At 46.9% G+C, this 17719-nt stretch overlaps 1 protein-coding gene across 1 annotated transcript in view; it reads right to left on the reverse strand.

The window, feature by feature from the left end:
• Positions 1-1008: 1008 nt before the first annotated feature.
• The window catches only part of LOC125708113 (potassium voltage-gated channel subfamily H member 5-like), a 38749-nt gene continuing 22038 nt past the window's right edge, over positions 1009-17719 (reverse strand). The window contains exons 8-11 of the mRNA XM_048975634.1: positions 13613-13812; positions 12669-12921; positions 10636-10832; positions 1009-3955 (exon numbers count right to left, since the gene is read on the reverse strand). Coding sequence (XP_048831591.1) covers positions 3074-3955; positions 10636-10832; positions 12669-12921; positions 13613-13812 — 1532 coding nt within the window. The 3' untranslated portion in view covers positions 1009-3073. The remainder of the gene's footprint in view (positions 3956-10635; positions 10833-12668; positions 12922-13612; positions 13813-17719) is intronic.

Below are 17719 nucleotides of genomic sequence, written 5' to 3' on the forward strand. Positions count from 1 at the left end.
GGCAGCAGGAATCAGGTGTTTCATTGCGGAAGACATGCCCTTACTTTCCATAGTGGTATTTCAAAGGCAGAACGGTTTGCTTTTCAGGTTCCTTAGCAGCAGCCCAAATTAAACAGTGGAACAAAACAGTCACTCACCTTAATTAAACACGACGCCTGCTTGCATATTATTTATTATTAGTCGAAGTAAACCCATGAGCCTATGGCGTCTGAAGACTCTGCAAAGTGTGTTATTCGTGTCAGATTAATGGGTGATGAAGTGAAGACTATGACACAGATCTCTTACCTGTCCGTGTTTGTTGTTCCTTCTGTGTGTATCTTCAAAGATAAACTTCAAAATTCAGAGCTCTGTTCTCCATGCTTCTTGGAGCAACATGACTGACGCTGACTGAATCAAGCTCAGACAAATACCAAAACTTGCCTCCCAGAAATGAATTTATTGTGCTGAGACTCAAGGCCCGGGCCACAGTGGAATACATCAGGGTGCCCAAAAGTGCGCTTCCACTACATTTAGGAACTGGGAACTTTTTAGGGACTCGAGAACTTCTGTATGAATTGGGCCTGATCGTAGTTCCTGGGAGTTAGTTCCTGGCCCCTTTTTAAAGTTAAATATGCAGAAATATAGTGACAGCGTTACTAAAATGTTTCCATATGAACAAATTCACAGCCTTAACTGAGTGTCAGCTGCTGAGTCTCAAATCCTGCTCATTTTCTGCCCCGATTCTCCACAGGATGCAGAAAGAGCAGCTGTTTTGTTGACCCTGGACAGAGAGGATCTGAAATGTGCAGATACAAGCCAATGGAGACAGCTACCAACCTGCCAAAGGACCAGTCCCACTTCACCCACACAGCCACCAACATGCGACACATACCGGATAACACTGGGTATGTTTCAAGTTTCAAGTTTTATTATCACATGTGTTCAGGGACCACAGCAAAGTTCTTGTAGCACAGTTGCAGGGGAGGGGTGCATGGTGTGCAGAACAAACAGTATTTCAATACAAGACAAGACAGTGCAATATAAGGATAAGTAATGCAGCCTGGGGAAGAGGATGTGAAGAATGGCAACAGAACAGTATATAATGTTGATAAAGTGCCCCCAGCAAGGTAGTATACTAAGCAACCTGATGACTTTCTGGCAGTGTGGGAGGTTTGGGAGATACGGGTGGTGCTGGAGGTTCGGGTTGCGACGCAGTACATTTCAGAGGGCAACAGTGTGAAGGGTGTGATCTGGGTGGCTGGCGCCCCTGATGAAGGGGCTCAGCCCTCTTCTGACAGCAGGAGAGGTAGATTGTAAGCCTTCTAGAGAAAGCAGCTGGCATTTAGAGACTACGAGAGGAAATTGGAATTGGGGAACTGAAGCTGCTGACTGCCTCAATGGGATTTCCATGAATGAATAATGGGGAGTGAAGGCCTCTGATCTTCCTGAAGTCAGAGATGATCTCCTTTGTCTTGTTGACATCCAGGTGGCGGTTGTTTCTCGGGGCACCTTACAGTCGGGTTTTCTACCTCCATCCTGTAGGTAGCCTCTTCATCGCTGCTGGTGTAGACAGTGACGGTGGTGTTGTCCACAAACTTCGCCCAAGTCAATCCCCACCTGAAAATCGTGCCCCGTCCCTCAGTGCTTGGCGAACAGTGATGTTCACCCAGGGCTTCTAGCTGGGACAGGAGTAGACAGTCCAGAAAGGGACACACGAAACCTGATGTAGTCTGTCACTGAATCAGCATAGTCATCCATATTCATGTAGGACTCATTGAAAATGGACTAATGTCCAGTGCTGAACTTCCTTCATTGCTGGGCTGGACATGGATCAGTTCCTGCTTGTGTATGTGGGATACAGAAGCAGATGAGGAGTGGTCAGATTTGTGAGAGCATGCAAAGTGCTTTTGAATTTGGTGTAGCAGAGGTTGAGAGTCCAGTCACCTGGGGCAAGTTACATGCTGGTGGTATCTGAGGAGGACCATCTTCAGGTTGCAGTGACTGAAGGCCCCGGTGATGATAGAGATCGCTTCTGGGTACTGGTTGTCTTGTTTGCAAATGGTGGCATACAGCTCTGAGGAGCACTGAGGAGAAAACTGTCAGCAAGCACAACGGCCGGCAATTGATCGTCAGCTACTCCAGCACTTCAGACTATCAGGACTGGGAAACTGCTTCCATTTTGATGCACTGGTCATCGTAAATGAACACATACATGCCGCCTCCTTAGTCTTGTGGGTATTTGCTATGGTGCTGTGTGAGTGGTGGCTGGTGATGTTCTGGGGTTGCACAGCTCTGTCCGGAATGTTTGGTCCCAGCCGGGTCTGAATGAAGCAGAACACACTGCACTCCTGAAGGTCCCTTTAAAAGCCAGTAAAACAGTGTAGTTTGTCCCGTTTGCTTTCCAGAGACTGAGGTTATCCATCACAGCCTGATTAGCATGCTGCTTCAAGGCCCCCCCCCCCTGCCCCACCATTCCTCCAGGTCTGCCAATGGTTGTCATTGTTTAGTAGAGTTCAAGTGTTCCAGACAACACCATCCAGTGATTTGGGAATGTGAGGGTTTCCTGCAACTTTATATGTGATGTCCAGCAGAGTGTGACGGTCATAAACAATGAAACAAATAGTTACACATGTAAGAACAAAAACATACAAGAAAGGATGTATGATGGTATGGCGCCGTCATGAGAATGTGGGTACAAGTACAGCTTTGTTGATGGAAAAGTGTGAAAGCATGGAGCAGCTGAGCATGCCGTTGGGTGTGTTCACTGGATCGGTTTTATCAAGCAACCTGCACAAACCCTGAGGTTTCTTCATGGTAAATAGGCTTCTTAAATCTCTGGAAAACAATCATGTTCATACGGATACAGTATAGAACAAAAAGTGATCTGCTTTAAAATCCTTTTGCATGCAGCCAACTGCATCATATACAAGCAATAACTAGTGTCTTTGCAGGCCAGAAACCAGCTGGACATGCCTGTTGATATTTACTGTTCTCTTGCTCTCCGTATAAAAGTCACAGTTCTCATTTTTCCTCGTGTCCTTCACAATCGTTCATCTCATCCATGGGAGAAAAAGAATTCTTGCTAATGTCGCCGCTAAAAGAGGCCATTGTCCCAGTCGGAGTCAGGCGTGGCAGGCTGGGACACGGTGAAGATGTCCTGCCGACTGTTCCTGGTCCTGGGGTTGGAGGGCTGGGCTGGCTGCCTCGTCTCAGAGAGCAGCCTCAGGATCTCCGCTACCTGGGACTCCAGGGTGGCCAAGCGACCTGCCAGCATCTGGATGTCGCCCTTGAGCTCTAGTCTGGCCTCGTGCAGGGTGCTGTGCAGTTCCTGCTCGGGGATGGTCGGGCTGGGCTGGTGGTCCTCAGATATGAGGGAACTCGGCACCTCGCCAGATTTCTCAGTCCTGGTGCTACTGCCATCACAGCAGTCTGTGCTGTGAAGGGGGCTCTTTCCCCGACTGTCCTGCAGGGAGAGCTCCACAGGGCTGACCCTGGCAGTGCTGTTCCAGCCCCCCGTCGACTCCTCAGGGGATGTCGTAGCACTGCGAAGGCGCGTCCAGCCCCGGCTGCTAGCCGGCCTGCTGCAGGAGGGGCTCCGGGCCCCAGAGCAGTCGGATCCATTGAGACTAAGGCTAGGTTTCAGCTCCATGATGTCACGGTTGCTCTGCTTGTCCAACTCTCCGGCTCTGATGTAGGCCAGCGAGTTCTGCATGGGCGTGATCTGGGACACAGTGACCACCCCGGTGTGGCCTTGCATAGGGTACAGGTCCCGATGTGGGTGGAAATGCTGGTCCAGATGGTTCTTCTCCACTTCCAGCACTGCACCCATCTGTGTCCGGAGCTCCTTCTGTTGTTTAAACTTCTGGAAGACCTTCCGGACAGGGTGATCCACTGGGATGGTCAGGGTCACCTCATTCTTCTGCCGTTGACGCTCCTCCTCCTCCTTCTTCACATCACTGATCTTCCGGAAGATTATCTGAGTGGTGGGACAAAGACACAGAATGAAACAAGAGCTCAAAAAGAACTCCTCAAAGCTTCCTGCCCTGAAGAGACATTAAAGGATGACACCCAAAAATTAGCTAAAAGTGGGGTTGGGAACTTTATATACAATCATGGTTGTCATAGCCCAGGGGACTGCAGTCAGGGGTCATGTAACACACAAACGTATTTGTTTTAAAGGGACAGTCACAAGCTGAGGAACAACAAGGTCATCCTGTGTGTTCCTATCGTCAAGCACCATTTACTCACAAGGCTCAAAGCGTAAGATTATGCTACCATTACAGTTTTACTTTAATCTGCTGGACAGGAAGAGCTGACAAACCAAAAACAACCCCTCTGAATAAGGTGCACTGAATGACCTTGCAAAGTTGCATCACCAAAGTGTCCTAAACTGATCTGCTAAGTGGCAGCATCGTCAGGCAACGTCTCATGTCTCCACTGATAGATGGCCCACGCAGGTTTTAAAAGCCCTCTGGATGTTAGGTAGTCATGGCTGCGTGACAATTCCCAATATCAGTTAATCATGATCAACTACTATTGCCCCTATATAAGAGACCAATGACTCCAGTATCTGGGCGGAGAGGATCATCACTGTCATGTACACACAACGTTCATCACCAGTCAAGCTTTTCTGCTCGCCCCATGTGATCCCAGGTGGGGCTGCAAACACAGCTCCCTCAACTGGGAATAAGGTCAAGCGGAACCCGCGGATAAGTTCTTGTGCGCCCATGTGGAGCCAAATATGGCAACAGGCTCCATGTCTAACTCACATAGTGAGGAATCGCATGGCCAGAAACTGGAACAAGCCACCATGTCATTTGGAGACATGTGGTTAGATGCTGGGACATCCGGTCACACCTTGGTTTTGAAGGAAATGTGTAAGTAGGTCAGAGAGATGGTGATTACACGTATCCTGCTCACTAGTAGAAACCAGCTCTCGTCTTGGGCCTTAAAAAGACTGCAATAAACAGCAATGTGCAATAGTCACAGAGCTACTCCAAGGGTGGCACTAGAGATTTTGAGCCCCTTGAAAACATATCATAATGGACCTCCAACACAGACTAATCCAATTATCTTCCAAATTATTTAGGGTCCCTTGGAAGTGTCCTAAGAGCAGGTGAGGGGTTTTGTTGAGGGACTTGGACCCCTGACTAGGCTGCAGTGAGCTTCTCTGGGCTGGGCTCATCCATGCTCACGCCGCTCAGGCAGACGGGTAAGTAGGATGCTTGTTAGAATGCAGTCCTCCTTCTCTACTTTGTCCATCTGTCCTTTTACTGACATCATGGGCTGCCCTGTTTAGAGCAGACAAGCGGCCTTCCCCCGCATGCTTACTGACACGCTGTTCAGGTCATGTGATGACTGACATGACCAGTATGCAAGGCATGGGCATGTGTGTTCCTCCAGCAGTTTCAGGCTCTTCAACTACGGTTCTGAGGATGGGGAGCGAGCCAGTAGGATCAATGCCACTCAATACTGATTGATTCAGCATTAAGCTGCTTAAACGGCTTAAGCAATGTTTAAATCAAGAATGGTTTGTGAGAAAAGACGCCGGCTTAATTTTCAGAAGTATTTCAGAGAGATTCACCAAAGTAATTGGATTAATTGGAAACAAACAAATAAAAAAAAATACATGCAATGTGAAAGTGACTCATCTAAAAGACAGAAGTATATGATTTTCTGCTGTATCTGGCCTCAGGAACGTCCCCCTGAAGTCGGCAAGCAAACTGGGACTCCTCTTGCCTTGATATCATTTTTCCATATCAGGGAGAGAACAGGATCCAAATGTGTTACAGCCTTGCAGCACTTTGCAATGTTCACAAATGGAAAAAAAAACATTTTCCCCGAATTAAACTTTAATATATTCATACATTTTTAATAAGAACTTTTATATTACCAACATAGCCTAAAAATAATGTCACTCAAAAACTATGGTTGATAGCAAAATTGAGTGCATTTCTGAAATCAGCATAAAAGCACATGAAAAAACACCTGTCTTATTCTTTATTTTTTTTTCAGTGAGTAGAATTTTCTATGAATCATTCCTCTGCACCAATATACACGGTGGCACGCTTTCAGTTGGCCATGCAAGGCTGGAGTGCAGAGCGTCACCCGCAGGGTAACAAGCTGCCTGAGATCAGTCGCCCTACTGGTTTCCAGTGCTCAATGATCCCAGGCCATGCGCCATAATGACAGGCCAATTAGGTAACAGCCCGTGTGGTTTCAATGGCAGGGGCAGCGTTAAAATCCGGGAAGCACCTGATGATGACAGCATGTTCAAGGGGTGGGGCCAGGCTGAGACAGGCAAGGGAGGAATTACTGCAGTAAGCAAGGTGGTCTAATGTAACCAGAGTTGGGGGGTGGGGGGAATTAAAATCAGCAGCCACATTCTGGGACGATCCGACATGCTACCCTCTAGCACCCCCTACTGGCACCCTGCATCCCAATCTAGCCAAAATGCTCTTCTATCCTCTCAATAATTTGAGCAGCATAATCAGCTGAGTCTGCTTGACAATATGGCATCTGTGCAGTGAGTGTGGCCAGTGGTGAATCCTGTACTATAACAGCTACAACCTACAGCATGTAGCACTCATGTTGCTGCCCCGACATTCAGCATGTGAGTTCCCCCCCCCCCCCCCAGCCCTGACTGACATAGAGGCAAAGAGAGAGCAAAGGGGGGAGGACAGAGGAGCCCGGCACCCCAGCGCTCCTGCTGTTTGCAGCTCTATGCAGTGTTTCCCACGGAGACGGCCTCTCACTCTAATTTAATGTCAAGTGCTCTGAGCAAACAGCACAGTAGGAGGCCAGTGCCTCAAAAACATGCCACAGTGAGTTACAATCCGCTGTCTGGGCATTAAAATGAGCAGCGCTCCCACATTATCCACGGCTGACAACAAAAATGGAGGTAAGATTACTGGAAGCCAGGTAATTAAGTCTGCTATATGGCGCCATGTCGTTTTGAAACCGAAGCTCTCAAATGTGCAATTTCTTGCGAGATCTCTCTTGGATTCCTGTTTTTTCTGTCATCCACCGCGCCGGACTTCAGTGACTCAGTACTGTCAAGAGAGTTGCCAGAACCTCACTAGGAATTTCCGGAACCGGTTCCCCTCACCTATGCTCCCCGTCTTCGACTGAGACCCTCAGAATGGAAAAGTGCAACACCCCCACCTCGGGGGGAGGAGGGAGTTCCGTGCATTAAAGGTGAAATACGGCTCTCGGGCTGTGCGAGAGGGACCCCCCGACTTTCCTGTGGTGAATCATCAGTGAGCTCACAGATGCATCAGAAATGCGTGTATTTTAAAAAGGTTTCCAATCCCCACCCATCAGTCGACCCACTTCCACCCAGAGGTGGAGCGGCAGGATAGATATGGTGCTGCGCTCCCTGAACAGCATCTGAGTATCTTCGAAACTGACTGGCCCTCATAGCTTCTCCTCTATCTGCTACGGGCTCCAGGCTGAGACCCACTGGCAGTTACCGTATCTCCCCCTCCCACTCGCATCTCCATGGGAACACACCTCACTGCGTAGTCTCGCCCAACAACCATCCACTACTGTCACTACTGTTGCCAGTACTGTTTGCTTCTAAAAGAAGGACCTGTAACGGTATGGTCTGGCAGAATGGCAATTTCTTTTCACCTTCCTTCACAGGGATGGAGAAGCAAGTCTGGACACACCTACTCTAAGCTGACCTCGCGGTTATGTAATTGCTGCGACGGATAACCAGGCCCCCCATAATCCCAGGCCTAAACCCTATAGAGCTGGTTTGAGATGAGCTGCATCACAGAGTAAGAGCAAAGCAGTCTACTTTACTCAGAACTTGTGGAAACTCCTTCAGGACGGTTGGAGAAGCTTTCCAGGTGGCTACATCTGGCAGCTGGCTGAAAGAACACCAAGAGTCTGCAATGCTGTCATTTAAGCAAAAGGGGGCTATTTTGAAGAAAATGTTATTTTGTTGGACACTTCTCTTGGTTGTCGCAATATATAATATGTATTACTTCAGTGCCTCAAAACCTTTTACTATAAGGTAAATAGCATAGGTAAAATAGAGACAAATGCATTAAAGGCAGGTATTGTACTCCAGTTGAATTTGCAGTTTGGGCTATGAAGTCCTTCTTGCCATCATTCACTATCCAGGAGACCCAGTGGACGTCCTATTGACACATTTATGTGGAAGCAGCTGAAGATCTGCGAGTCGTGGTACATTTGATATACATCTCCGGTGCCATCTTTTCCATTACGCTGCGGAGTAATGGCTGAGAAGCCATGTGGCAGCCACATGGTGACTAAAACACAATCCAAACTCTGTCCCCGGTACCATCATGGTGAGCAGGGAGTCTGTCCTCACATCAGACAACAGCCAACACGCGCAATAAAAATCAATCAGTGCATCATTGGTGGACTGAAGAAACTGGAGAGAAGCTTCTAGAAGGGCTGAGCATTGTAGTACTTAATTGCATAGCAACTTGTCTGAATTTGTCTGCATTCCTCTAGTACCCAGTCTGATCCATGCATAACTCTTTTCATTACTGAAACGTCCTGTCAAGTGTAACTTCAAAAGCTTCCTCATTATTGTAACTAAGCAAGCATTTGTGTAGAAAACTGGTTATGCAAGGTTGTTACACAACCAGGTACAGGGAATTTATTCTGAATGGTTTTAAAATCTCAACTAGCCTATAATTGCAATCTTTGTACAGGTTAGGCTAAATGATCGAGGATTTCCCACATCACAGCTGCTGTGTCCATTTTCCTATAGAAAGGAGAGAGGCAACTTCTGAGACAGATTGACCTGCTGTGCCCTGTATTCTGGGTACTCACTCAAAAAACTGGCCCAAGTTTTGATTCACTATTTACGAGATGGGAATGGGGGAAAATGCGCAAATGTTCCATCAGTGACTTTGTTCTCTGGGTCTCGTTCCTCACCAACTTTTATTTGCTCCTTTACTACATCAGTCTCCATCTTTGTTCTTCTCCACTGATTCTTGTTGCTGTTGGCCGACAGCCTCAACAGCTCTCTGTGCTCGTTTGAGCAGCCTGGAGCATCTATGCACTGGTGAGCATATCACAGTCTTCAAGTCATATGGACTACCACCACTCTACAGAGTAAGTCTGTCTTTTACTACAGGAAAACCCCAGTATTTGGACGGTAATAGCCAGGGAGGGGGACTACCTGCTCCCCAGTAATAATGGATTACCTGGAACAAGAGGAACCTAAGTTCCTGCTGGCTCTGTTATCTGGCAGACTAATAGCAGCATCTGCCGTAAAACAAGGCTTAGAAGTTGTGCAAATATGTGAACAGGTAGTGTGAAAGCTCTCTGCGGGTGCTGGACAAGCTCCCACGTTTGGACTGGCAGTAATTTCGGTCTCATTGAAAGATGGTTTGTGTAGATGAGGTACCATTTGCAGCACATTTATGGGAGGGAAGCAGGGACACTTCGCCGCACATGCTAACTCAGGCCGAAGCCGCGGAGCCTCTGCTAAAGAGGGGCATCAGCTAACCTTGTTTAGCAAAATCTTAAGCCTGGAGTTGCCACATGGGATCGTCCCTTATTGAAAACTAAAACTCAGTCTGTCATGTTTTTTCCCCTGGGCCTCACAGAAAACAGCAGGGGGTTCGGTAATAACTCATATCCCAGGGGCATTTAACCATATTAATGCACCCCTGGACAGGAGAGCCCAGGGACTTGTGAGGGTGCTGGTTTGCCATGTCTGGGGGCTCACAGTGTTCTCGTAGAACCCAGCCAACACCAGCTTCTTTAATCAGACTCGGGTCTTCATTTCTGATCGCGATGAGGTGAATGAAGTCGGAGGCCTTTGAGGTTAGATGTGCGTTATGTGGGTAGGAAGGAGGTCAGACTGGGTCCCAGGGGAAATGGAAAACACGCCCCAACTGCAAGCCATGAGCTGCAATGAAAACCGTTTTCTTTCCATTTGCAGTATCTGTTTGCTCAAAGACCTATGAAATGGAATTCATTCCTTTATGCTTGGATGAGGAAATTCTGGGTGTGTATGTGACCACAGCGATTAAAGCTTCTCTGGTAACAGTGTAAAACAAAGGTGTTTTTATTGCAGGGATGATTTAAGTCAAATTATATATTGGGGAGTACACGTTCCCCCCCCCCGGTTCTTACGCCCCTGCTCTCTGACACACATCAGTTTCGGCAAACATTACTTCACAAGCACCATGAGAGAGATGTCACCCAATCATATTCCAGTATAAATTTACATATATTCCTGCAACTACTACCCCTTTCAAAACGGGCTAGTTGGCACCTACGTGACCAAACGGAAACCCTGTTAAAACATGACGGATACATGAATCACCTCACTAATGCAGGCTCCATTGTGTGAACCCTAAGTATGTCACATAAGCCGTAGTTCGTAACACCTCATTACCGTAGTGCTCTGACTAACGATGGTATCACTAAGCCTCTGCTGCCACAAACACAGGCTTTTTGATAAATTACCATTTAGGGGTGACATTGATTTTCCTAGAAAGACACAGGGCCAGACTGGGAACAGGTGAGGAGCAGAACGCAACAAAATATATTTTCCTTAAACCGCAGTATGTCAAATCGATGCAGCTCTGCAGGTAACCCAAACACACGCAACCTGTAAGGAAAGGTGTGTATGTGAGTGAGGGGGGGGGGGGGCTGTCTTACCCTTTTGCGCAGGTTACAGGTGAGGATCAGGTTTCGGGAGAAGGAGTGAGCGAAGGCGGTGTAGAAGTCCAGCACCTTCAACAGCGCCTCCCGGTGAATGACGTGCAGGTCACAGTAGGTCAGCGCCCGGACGTTGGCGCAGGCGTGGGCTAGGGTGGTTTCCTTCCAGAACAAGTCACCGAAGACGTCCCCTTTGCCTGGTAGGAAGATAGCGGAGAGGAAAGAGGGAAAAGGGACAGAAACAGACTAATGAGGGTCTGGATGCCTAGGTCTTAATCAAGGCTGAGCTACTAGTGCCTGCAGCCCACAGACCCCCTATCCCTGTACCAACCATAGCCTTGCAGTGTCTCTAGCTGAAAGGAACTCCTATGCTTTTAATGGGAATCAGACACCGTCATGTGCTGCTTTGGCATAAACTCGGCTGGTCAACCAGGATGTAGCTCCAGACTGACATACTGAGCTCATTACAGCAGATGGCTACGGCTGATTACAGGTGGTGTGCGGCTCAGCGGGTTAGGATCAGAAAGATTTGACTCCCAGAGTTGGCATAGTGATTTTTACCATTGGGTCCTTGAGCAAGGCCCTTAACCCATTCGCTCCAGGGTGCAGCTGATCCTGCTTTCTTAGTTGTGTGTCGTTGCGGATAAAAGTATCAAATGTAAAGGGATCAGATGAGAAAACTCATTCATCCCGCCTGCATAGAGTGATAGAGGCAACACTACTTTCCTCTTACAAGAAATGGTCCTTATGATCTGCATCATGGCAAAACCTCCAATTCATTTCTGTCATTTCTGAGCAGAACCATCAATTATTTTCAGCTGTATTGAGTTCTGCAGGCTTATTTTGGCCATGGCTCCTAAACTATTACAGATGCACCGATTGTATCGGCTAGCTATCGGTATCAGCCATTACAGCATTGGCCAACGGTTAACAATGAGCCAACAGCTGATTTACTGCCACTTGGTTTATAATTCCATGATAAATCCGAAAACAATGCAGAGACCAACCCCAAGGGTCTCTATGGAAGCGCTTCCCCCAGTGAGATGCAAATGAATGAAACCCAGACGGATGAAGACAGTCCAGCCATGGAAATCCTGTAACTGTTACACACTGATGTCAACGGCCTCTCAGGTTCTGACAGCTTGTGCATTTAATTTTAAGGGCTTGAAAACGTGCCGTAAAATCAAAAGCAAAGTGAAACATTTATCGTAGGAAGAGCATCAGGCCTTGGAGGCCCACCACTAAAGGAACAGCCCTCTGCAATCCGGTCTCTCCCACATGCCTCATCGTGCACAAGATCAACAAACCACAGGTGTCTCTTCTTCACGATGGCCTTTTAATGTCAGAGAAATGAGGATTGCTGACGTGGAACTGCCCTTTTCCACACTGCTAGCAGCCAACCCTCCTGCCCGCCCCGGTGCTGGCCACCTCCCCTGAGGCGACACAGACTCCAGGCTGGTGGCCATTAGCGCTGCTGATCGATGTTCTGCCCTGCGAGGTCCACCAGGACCACCGCTAACAGGTTTCTGATTGATGTATCAGTGCCAACTTAGCTGCCTATAGCCCGATGCTACACAGCATGGCTGCACCACTCCAGGAATGCCAGGCAGCCACATAGCTGCCGAAAAGAAGCCCCCCCACCGCACCCGGAGATACACTATCAATGAGATGGTGCTGGCTGAGGAAGAAAAAACAGGCCTGGAGCCTCAGGTACACACAGGACAGCAAGAGAGCTGATAACCAGACATGGCTGATGAGGAGCAAGCTATGGTGATGAGAAAAGCCTATTAGATCATTGGTGACCTCGGCACCTGACAACGTTAGACAGTGGTCCCACCTCCTCTGCAGTTTCGGTTACCCCGTGGTGAACTGCCATCTGAAAATGGTATATTTTAAAAACATAGTACACATAGTACTATCCCCGATTTCAGAAATCTGCTGGGGGCCTTGGAACATATCCCCCATGGATAAGGAGGGAGGGCTATTGTACTAGGTGATACTACAGTGTTTTTTCGAACCAGTCTAGCACGTACCAAGAATGGCGATGACCTCATCGTCCTGGATGACCTCCAAAGAGCCAGACACCACAAAGCACAGTGTGTCCACGCTCTCGCCAGCGTGGAAGAAGAGGTCGCCTGGGGCGCAGTGGACGGTCTGGAACTCCACGGCCAGCGAGCGGAGGCAGCCATCGCTGGCCAGGCGGAAGGCTGGGTGCTCGTTGAACACCTTGCGGTTCAGGTGGACGCAGATGTCTGCTCGCATGTCTTTGGGGCAGGTGGTGAGTACCTAGGGAGACGAAGGCAGAGCCGGAGTCAGGGTAGGCTCACCATGGAAATCGCACCAACATAACCTACCAAAAACGGCATGCAGCATTTACCTCTTGTGAAAAAGGAGGGAATGATCTTGAGCACCATGCATTGTACACCGATCAGCTGTTACGGCAACGTACCAATTTACACAAAGCAACAGCTGTCCACTCAATTACCCACAGTTCACAACCGCTCATTTCAGTTGTTAAGGGAGTAATGAATCACTTTTAGATCCACTTATCCAATGCCATCAGAATTTCTTAAAATTCCAGGATATATAATTTGGCAGGTCTCAGCTATGCATGCTGGTACGCATGCTGCTTGTGAGGCACGCCAGTTACCCCCACGCTGAGTCCATTGCAGGCACGCTCGCTCCATTAAGGCTGTTTATCTGCGTGAATACCTGCTCCAAGGCCTCCTGCAGACCTGCCTTCTGTGGACTGGTGAATCAGACTGCTTTACTGGAGCAATAGCAGATTCACGAGCCTACAGTAAATAGGGGATTGAGGAGGCCTACATGCATGTACACACATGTGAATGCCTCTAAATTTGCATGCTTCTATTTTTCTTTACAATTTCATATCGACTGACAGTGGCGTTTGATTTAGCCGGAGCTAATCAGGAGTGAGTGACTGACCCTTAGGATTCTCGCTGATCCACTCGCCTACCTTTTCAGTGTCGATGCCCTTAGTCATGGCCCAGGTGGAGACGATATAGTCCATGACCCTCTCGCTCAAGCCCTTGGGCACCTGGTAGAGTTTGAGGAAGTCACGTGCGTTGTTGAGCACCTCATGGTAACGGTTGGTGTGGGCGTACATTTGCTGGAAGATGGTGGTCACGTTACCGAAGATGGTGGCATACAGGAGGGCTGCAACACACACACATCCTGGTGACATATGGACCCCTCTAGCCTTGTCAGAAACTTGTGGTTTGTTCGGATTTAGCGCTGCAACCCATATGACCCAGTGTTGGAAGTTACAGTGGAACACCAACTTAAGGAAGGGGCACCAGATTTTTTCGATATTTCGATATCAGCTACTGGATATCATCACACAGCATTTGCCAGGCTTGTGCACATGTTTATGTAAAAAATTAAATGATGTGCACATCCCTATGCGTCCTGCTGCTCACGAATGATGTCAACTTCCGGACTTTGTTGTTTGCTTGAAGTTTAACGAACTTTAGCTTCGCATTAAAAAATTTTTGTTGAAAAAGACTTGTATACATGTATACTATGACAAGTGTGTGTAGATTGTGAAACAAGAGTTAATTGTAAGGTTGCCATACACCTGAGTTTCCCTGGATGTGAATTTTTGTTTTACAGGGTGGTCAGGGAAAACTCATTGATATTCAATAGTGAAATGCTACCTGATTGGCCGGTAAACATGAAATGAAATCACATTAATATTCATCAGAGAAGTGCTGCCTGATTGGTCATTGAACGAGAACATTCATTAATATTCATTGATAATAGATCCCCAGACACGTCCTCTTTTTCATATCACTAAATACATTATCATAGCGACTGGTCGAGTGCAACCAGGGAAACTCCGCCCAGATGTTATGTGAAATGGTAACAACCAGCAAGTTTTGAATATTGAAGTTAAAGAGTCATAAATTGCATGAAGGATGAGGACCAACATCAATCTTTCCAGTTAGGAAACAAAGCAAACTGGCCGGATCATTCGGTTTCCCTGAGCTGTTTACTGACAGGCTCCAGGCATCGCTCCCCTATGCAACATTACCATGGAAACATGACCCAAAATAGTTCTCAAAATAATTCAGTCTTTTTCTAGCCAAAGAGAAGGGAAAAACAACAAATTAACACTAACTCTAATGAAGCTGACAGCTGTTTTAGCCACATAATTTGGTCCTGCACTAAGTTTCAAATCTAGTCATCTCCTACGATAGATGTGGACAGTACCTGTTATTTCAGCACAGTAAAGCTCAGAGTCACACTGTAGTAATGCAAGTAATACTAGGAATGGCCAAGATCTTATAAGTAATTGTGAGAATGGGTATGATAATTAGTCTTATGTTGTTATGGTTGCAGGTTTTTTGTAATAGTTCATCTGCTGTCATTTACCCAAGCATAAAGGCATTTCACGTGAAGCAACTTGACTCTGACAATTAGCTCAAAAACATCAACCCCCAGGGGAAAAAGCTGACGTTGGCACATGAGTCATCAAAAGGTTCCATAAAGTCCACAAACAACAAGTAGTCACATGGCCTTACCCTCCCTTACAACAGGATGATGGGCCCAAGACCCTTATGGTCACCTTTCAAAGAAGCTACTCCTGATTGTATCTCAGTGGTATCCACGTGCATCAAAGGTGTGCCGACTTGTACTCATGAACTTTCCCAAGAACCCAAGAACAAGCTCTCTAATCAAAATTGCACCCATTCAGGACCCAATCACCTCATTCCTGTCCAATCAGAGAATGCAATCTTGTCCGGCCCATTACTAGCCAACCAATCGCTGCACCCACAAGTCACACTTTCAGTTTGAGTATCTTCAATGCACCACTGAATTCTTACTGAGGCATAACCAATGGAAGGGCCTTAAATTCCAAATGAATTCTGTAGGGTGTCTCTGTAGAAATACTGATCAGTAATATAATACTTGGGAAGGGCACCTGTTGGTATCTGGTCCCTGGGGTGCTGATCATTTTAATTATGATCTTCATTAGTCTTTCTGCTTCATCACTGAAGCGTTTGATTGTCATTTGATTGGTTTGCATAATAGTCAATTTGACACTGTGGGTGAAGATGAGTAAAATATGACCATTGGAAATGGACTAGAGCATGTCAGTATATCCGGTGTGATAAAGGAATCCAAGGTCAGCATAAGAAAAGCATTGACTGCTGCCGAAACAGAGAATACAGAGAAAGATCAATTTGAGTACAATGGTGGACTGAGGGTTGCTGGGAATCAAACTGTGTTCTGTATGTGCTAGTGTTGCACCAGCATAGCAACAGACGCATTTGGTCTGTAAGTCTCCCGAGGACCCAACCCAACCCACCTGACCGCTGCCATGCCAGGTAACTGTCTGTCAAGTCCAGCCACCTGCTGCATTTGATTGCCACCACTGTCACCCTCGCTGAAAATCTGCCGATATGAAAGTTCACGAGATTCCCAGGAGAGAAATTGCAAAGGGAGAGGCAAATCATTGGCTTTTCATACACAGACCGGGTCGATAGAGAATCAGATCAGAAAGGAATGAGTCAGAAAGACTGAAGAATGGCAATTACAGTGAGTACAATAATTATGGACATGATGAGAGGATCGCTGCTGAGTGACACCTGTGTAATTACTCCCCGGTTAAATATCAATCTCACATTAAATATTTGCTAGCGTGGCGTCATTAAATGGTGCCCCTCTTGCTGGTTCTGTTGTTCAATGAGATGCAGGTATAGTAACATAAACAGCGAAGGACTGGCAAGGCAGCCAGACTCAAGGCTTTGGGTCAAAGGCACGGGACACCAAACAGGCTGGTCTTCACAGGTCGCTGCCCCACTTCTCTCCCCTATAAGGCCAGCTTTGCCATCAACAAACAGGGTGAGAGACAGAGTTCTCTGAAAAGCAGATATATGCGGGAGATCTTATTGATGGAGTCGAACAGAAGGGAAGAAGAAATGAAGTGAAACTGACCCAAGTAAATGTGGCTGGTTGCCTGTTTCTGAAAATACGAAGCTCTGACTTTATTAACCGTAATCACAAGTGGGAACGTCTTACATTAACTGCCCCTTCGTAATGCATTCGTAATGCATTCATAAGCAGCATATACACTACCATTCCAAAGTTTGGGGTCACTTAGAAATGTCCTTGCTTTTGTCCATTGAAATAACAGTGGATTGATCAGAAATACTGTGTAGACATTATTAATGTTGTAAATGACTGGTCAATCTTAACTGGTAACGGCTGTTTCTTAATGGAATATCTACATAGGTGTACAGAGACCCATTGTCAGCAACAATTAGTCCTGTGTTCCAGTGGAATGTTCTGTTTGCTAATGCAAGTTTATCATTTTAAAAGGTTAAATGACCATTAGAAATCCTTCTGCAATTATGTTGGCTCAGATTAAAACTGTTGTGCTGATTAAAGAAGTAATAAAACTGGCCTTTTTTGGACTAGTTGTCGTATCTGGAGCATCAGAAATTGTGGGTTCGATTACAAGCTCAAAATGGTCAGAAACAAATAACTTTCTTCTGAAACTCATCAGTCTATTCTTGTTCTGAGAAATGAAGGCTATTCCATGTGAGAAACTGCCGGGAAACTGAAGATCTCATACAATGTTGTGTATCACTCCCCTCACAGAGCAGCGCAAGCTGGCTCTAACCACAATGGAAGAGGGAGGCCCAGGTGCACAACTGAGCGAGAGGATAAATATATTAGAGTGTGTAGTTTGAGAAACAGACGCCTCATAGGTCTTCAACTGGCAGATTCATTAAGTAGTACCACAAAAGACCAGTCTCAACGTCAACAGTGAAGAGGCAGCTCTGGGATGCTGGCCTTTGAGGCAGAAAATGCTGTATCTGAGAGTGGCTGAAAAAAAGAAAAGACACTGGACTGAGGAAGATTGGGAAAAAGTGCTATGGAATGACAAATATAAGTTTGAGATGTTAGGGTCGCGAAGAAGAAATTTTGTGAGAAGCAGATCAAATGAAAAAACGTAGGAGGAGTGATTGTTGAGATCTGTCAGCAGTCAGCTGGTGTTCTGTGTATAGTGGAGTGGCCAGTGCAGACGCCAGGTCTCAACTCTATTGAGCTGTCA

Source organism: Brienomyrus brachyistius, chromosome 14 (genome assembly GCF_023856365.1).
Source record: "Brienomyrus brachyistius isolate T26 chromosome 14, BBRACH_0.4, whole genome shotgun sequence".
Lineage (NCBI taxonomy): Eukaryota > Metazoa > Chordata > Actinopteri > Osteoglossiformes > Mormyridae > Brienomyrus > Brienomyrus brachyistius.